This window comes from Pseudophryne corroboree, chromosome 1, assembly GCF_028390025.1.
Source record: "Pseudophryne corroboree isolate aPseCor3 chromosome 1, aPseCor3.hap2, whole genome shotgun sequence".
Taxonomy (NCBI): domain Eukaryota; kingdom Metazoa; phylum Chordata; class Amphibia; order Anura; family Myobatrachidae; genus Pseudophryne; species Pseudophryne corroboree.
Window position 1 is genome coordinate 295,662,520 of NC_086444.1, and position 4,841 is coordinate 295,667,360.

The following is a 4,841-nucleotide window of genomic DNA, read 5'->3' on the forward strand; positions in this document are numbered from 1 at the left end:
AAAGTTTTTAGTGACACCATGATCATGTGGTATCTATTGGTCTATTTTCATTGGTTGCCCAGAATGACAATGTTTTGTGAGGTGGGTAAAAGTTCTTTTTTACTTTTCCATTTTTTTTTACCTGCATCCATGAGTTTTTATTGTATTTTTTTCCCCCTTGTCCTTCCTCTCTGCTTCCCTTCAAATGCCAGCAGCCCGGTGGCAGCAACGTAACTAGGGCTGCTACGTAGCTCAACTTTTGCTGCTCCTCTTGCTCTGCCGCTTGCAACAAATCCAAACATCAAAACACGCTTGTGGTGTCGTATGTTGACAATTGGCACAATGAAAAATGATAGTACATATTATACTTACAGATGTGTCCTAATAAATCATTGCAGCAGTTGCACCAAACAGCCCTTCTTGGAACACCAATTCCCGGGAGAATCTGCTAGCATCGGGTATCTTTTTAGCTGAAAATGCATCTTAGCCCAGAGATATATAGGTGTTGAATATCAAATTAAGCAGCACAGTCTCCTGTTGCGTCCTAGTTGCATCACGTTGTGACCATTGCTAGCAGTTACACAGGTCCTGGCGGCTGTAGCGCTGCGTGGTGTACTGAGGCTATATGTATGAGGACACATCTGTGCATTAAAATTTCCTATATTAGAGCTTATCTGAAATCATGCCTCCTCAAATGGGGCCTTCTTTAAACCACATTCATTCCAGTTTCAGACAAGCAAAAGTTATTGCGTATTACTCCAATCTCTTTCTGGTGCAGGTGCCAGACAGGTCTTTTCATACTTTTATAAACTTGATATCTTCGAGCACCCAGATTCAAGATCAGATTCAAGATGGAATCTATGAGATCTGTCATAGAGCATGTGGAGAGAGAGATCTGGTCATCAAGGATTCATATTTGCACATATCCCTATATGGGAGGGACATGAGAGCAATCCTTGGCTTGCATTTTTGGATACTCCCATGTGGTTGAAAACTGCTCCACAAATGTTATCAAAGAATTAACACTGAGGTCGACACGTCTACAATACAAGAGGGGTGACTGTCATTTTCTACCTGGATGATTTATTCATCAAGGCCATTTCCCTAGTCAGGTACTCCTCATAGTTAAATGTTGGAATCACATTGATGAATAAATTGTCTCCTACCCAGCATATAGTTTTCCTGTTTGACATCTGGCTGCAGCTCCTTTTTTGGCTCCGAAACCAACATTTGTTAATTTTTGCCTGTGGATTCTGAGAAAGTCTCGACCTTCAAGCTTTCCATTATGCATTTTGATTCAAGGGAGTTACAGATTGAACTCATTGCGAAGTAGAACAAGTCTCCCCTTGTTTAGCCAGTTCTCTCCATCTGTCCCCATAAATTTGTTAATCTCTTGTTTTGTAGTTGAGGGTAGTGAACCTCAGTTGAGGATGGCCTGTCAACATTTGAAAAAGGATGCTGGTGACTACAGATGTTGGCATTCTGGGTTGGGGAGTAGTCATGCTTCAGAATCACTTTCAGACAATGTAGGACAAATTTTCTCAGTCACCAGCATCTTCAAGAAGAATATTGACCTCATTCTTCACTTGGTGGAAAGGTGAAATTAGCCAGCCATTGAGATGGTGGAATCTCTGTTGTACCGTAAAATGCAGAATTTCTGTTCCAGAACCAGGGATCTGAAGGGGTTCTGGTAGATGCCTTTTCTGTGTCCTGAAGTGTCCAGCTTGGCATCTTCCAAAAAGCCCTGACTTGCCAAGCCATTGTCTGCACCTGAGTTTACAGCTGGTGACTTTAATGGCATGACTTTTAAATATATTGTCCCTTAGTGGTTATTCAGATTATGCTTGTCACCTGGAAACCCGTTTCAGCCAGAAATTCCCACTAGAGTATGGAAGACCTACATCTGTTGGTGTGTGTGTGTGGCAGGTGTTTCCTGTATACTGCGTTTGGTTGCCCAGGGTGGTAATGCTCTTTCAGGAGGATTGATCCATGAAAAAAATCAGCTTCAGCACAGAGTTTTCTTTCAGAGAAAACTGGCCATGTTACTGGTCCAGACATTTTTACAGGACATATTAAATGTGCCTCCTATAGCTTTGTGGGATCTTAATCTGGATAATCAATGCCTTACAGCATCCTCCCTAAGTGCTGTTAAAGTTTCTCATGTGGAAACTGGTGTACCATTTGGCTATTTTATCAGCTAGGAGAGTTTCAGAAGTGGATGCTCTGTCTTGTAAGTATCATTTATCATCAGGATCAGTCTTTCTATCTGACCAAGCCAATTTTTCAGTCAAATGTCTGAAAAAGACATTTTAGTGAAGTCCTATTTCTACAATAATCAGGACTTTGTAGGTCTACAGGAGAAAAGAGTTCTGTCCGTTAATTAGATGTGTTTAGGCCTTTGAGAACATAACTCATGTGTAAAAGATGGATGATCTCTCAGTCCTCTATAGTGGTTAAAAAAGGAAATTGCCAACCTCCAGGTAGTCTTTTGCGAGGTCTCTTAGTTATCATTCATTAGGCTTACAGTGGAGTTGAACAGCCTCTTCAAAATAATCTTATTCACGTTCTACCACACTGGTCATTGCCTCTTGAGCGGCATGGCACAGAGTTGCTGTGTAGAACCACCACCTGCTTGTCTGTTCATATGTTCACCACATTCCGTAAGTTTCAAGTGTTTGCATAGATGGTAGTACTTTTGAAAGGAGAATGCTTCGGACTGCTTTCATTGAGCATACCCATCTTTAGAAGCAGTTTCCAATGTATTTTTTTTTTTTCTTAACCCAGTGTCCCCCCAATTAAAGGGCAAAGACAAGCCGATTTTTGTACTGGGCGCCCTGTTGCAATTATTGATCTAGAAGGATGGTGTATTTTCTTTTTTTTTTGTTCTGCTCTATCCACTCATGTGGGATTTCACTAAACGCAAAGTGCTCCTGGTAACAGAGACAAATTTTCTAGATGTAAAGTGCCACGCCACAATTGTCCTGAGCCCACCATATTCCAGAATTAACCTAATGGTCTTCAGTGGAAAAGAATGAATCCATGTAAGGAAATCCTCATTGTGTATGTTTTTAAGGCATGTTTAATTTCTTTTTCTCTACAGGAAGAAAAGACGTTTACAAAGCGGTCAACGGACAAGGTTCAGAACAGCTACCTGCACTCTTTGCAAGAGATTGGGGATCAACTGAGGAAAAGACTCGAAACTATTAAGAAACTCAAACTCTAGAATGTGAATAAGAACTGTATGTCATTAGATATATTGATGCGCTCCTGGCAGTCATTCTAATCCAGAACTTCCCAAGAAGATGCATGAAGGACTGATATTTTGTTTTTTTTTGTAGGCGTTGAGAATGGAGTTTATACAAAGGTTTAAATTATTGTACATAAAGTGTACGCAGGAACAGCCTGCCTTTGACCACTTTTTATACATGTTCATGAACTTGCATCAATTGATTTTTCATGCCTTTTGACCTTCATGCAACCTTGGAAACTTTGAACATGCAGCAATAGAAATTGGCTTAATCTCAACAACTTTAGTTTCCCCTATCATGTAGATCAGTTTTATTTATTTTTTATGCATAAATATGGCTTCCTTCTGGGTTGTTTTTTTTTCTTTTTTTGTTTGTTTTTTAATCTTTCTTTTCCCTGGTCCGCTTGCTATAGTTCCATTTTTTTCCTTCCTGGTAGGTGTTTTAAATTATATGAATTGAAATATGTTTCAAGACCTTGTAATGAAATTGGATTTATTGCTTCTATACCAGTGTCTGAATTATTGGTTTGATTCCGATATTTATTTACATTGCAGCTTGAATTTAGAGGCGAGAATTGCTCAAAATTTTGGCAATAAGAGAGATATTGGCTTCTCAACATTTCCACAGTTTTGGCACTAAAGAACATTCATGTAGTAAAGTTTAGATCACTGCTGGCTTATGTAATTTATATTGCATTATTAGACATGGGTGGTTATGCATAAACTATTACATGCCTGAAGCCACACTCTATTGCATTACCCAATTGTTAATTAAGCAAGCAACTAGTTTTTCAATTTAGCAACTTTTAAAAAGCATCCTGGTGCTTTATAAATCGGTGTTTACTTTTTATTGCAGCCTTGGAAGAAATTTTCTCCAGTCTGCAGGATCTGAAGCCGCTGGCTCCATTTTGCTAAAATATTACACCATTTTCTATGCTCCAATTATGCAACATCTGACTGCTGGTGTATATTTATAAAAATATATATATATGTGTGTATGTATATTTGTATAGTATAGAATTATGTACATACACATATGCATACAGTCAAACATGTATGTAAAAAATGCTAATATCTGCCTACATGCACAAAAATAAACCAGCATGGAAGGAAAAATGTTCAACTTGGGTTGCCGGGTGAATTTCAGATTTTCACAAATTTATCTGCGCAGAAATATTCAGTAGCTTCAGAGATCCTGACAATCGGGACATATACATCAAACACGTTTTGTTAGTGAAGCTAGGTGGTTGACGAGATTATTTTTAAAATAAATCCCTATGTAATAAAACACAGTGTATGTTTGCCTTTTTGTGCTGTTGGTGTATATACACATTTTCATACATTTTAAAAGCTTAAAATACATAATTGTGATTCAATAAAGAGCTGTTTTTCTTAAGAGTAGATGTGCAAAATGATGTCTTAAACCAATGCTTTAGCTGAGATTTGTCAGTCTTTGTCCATGTCAACCCTAATGTATGACCCCTCCAAATTGTTGCATGCCACTAGCTTCCAGAGATTCCTAATTTCTCTAGCATCCATAAGGGATATTGGGGGAAACTAGTACGATGGGGTATAGACGGGGTCCAAAGGAGCCAGTGCACTTTCAATTTTCTTC

At 38.7% G+C, this 4,841-nt stretch overlaps 1 protein-coding gene across 2 annotated transcripts in view; it reads left to right on the top strand.

The window, feature by feature from the left end:
* Positions 1 to 4,624, top strand: part of NAA25 (N-alpha-acetyltransferase 25, NatB auxiliary subunit) — a 335,868-nt gene extending 331,244 nt beyond the window's left edge. For both annotated transcript variants that reach the window (XM_063964363.1, XM_063964364.1), the window contains exon 24: positions 3,080 to 4,624. In XM_063964363.1, the coding sequence (XP_063820433.1) occupies positions 3,080 to 3,202 (123 nt within the window). In that variant the 3' untranslated portion in view covers positions 3,203 to 4,624. The remainder of the gene's footprint in view (positions 1 to 3,079) is intronic.
* The last annotated feature ends 217 nt before the right edge of the window (positions 4,625 to 4,841 follow it).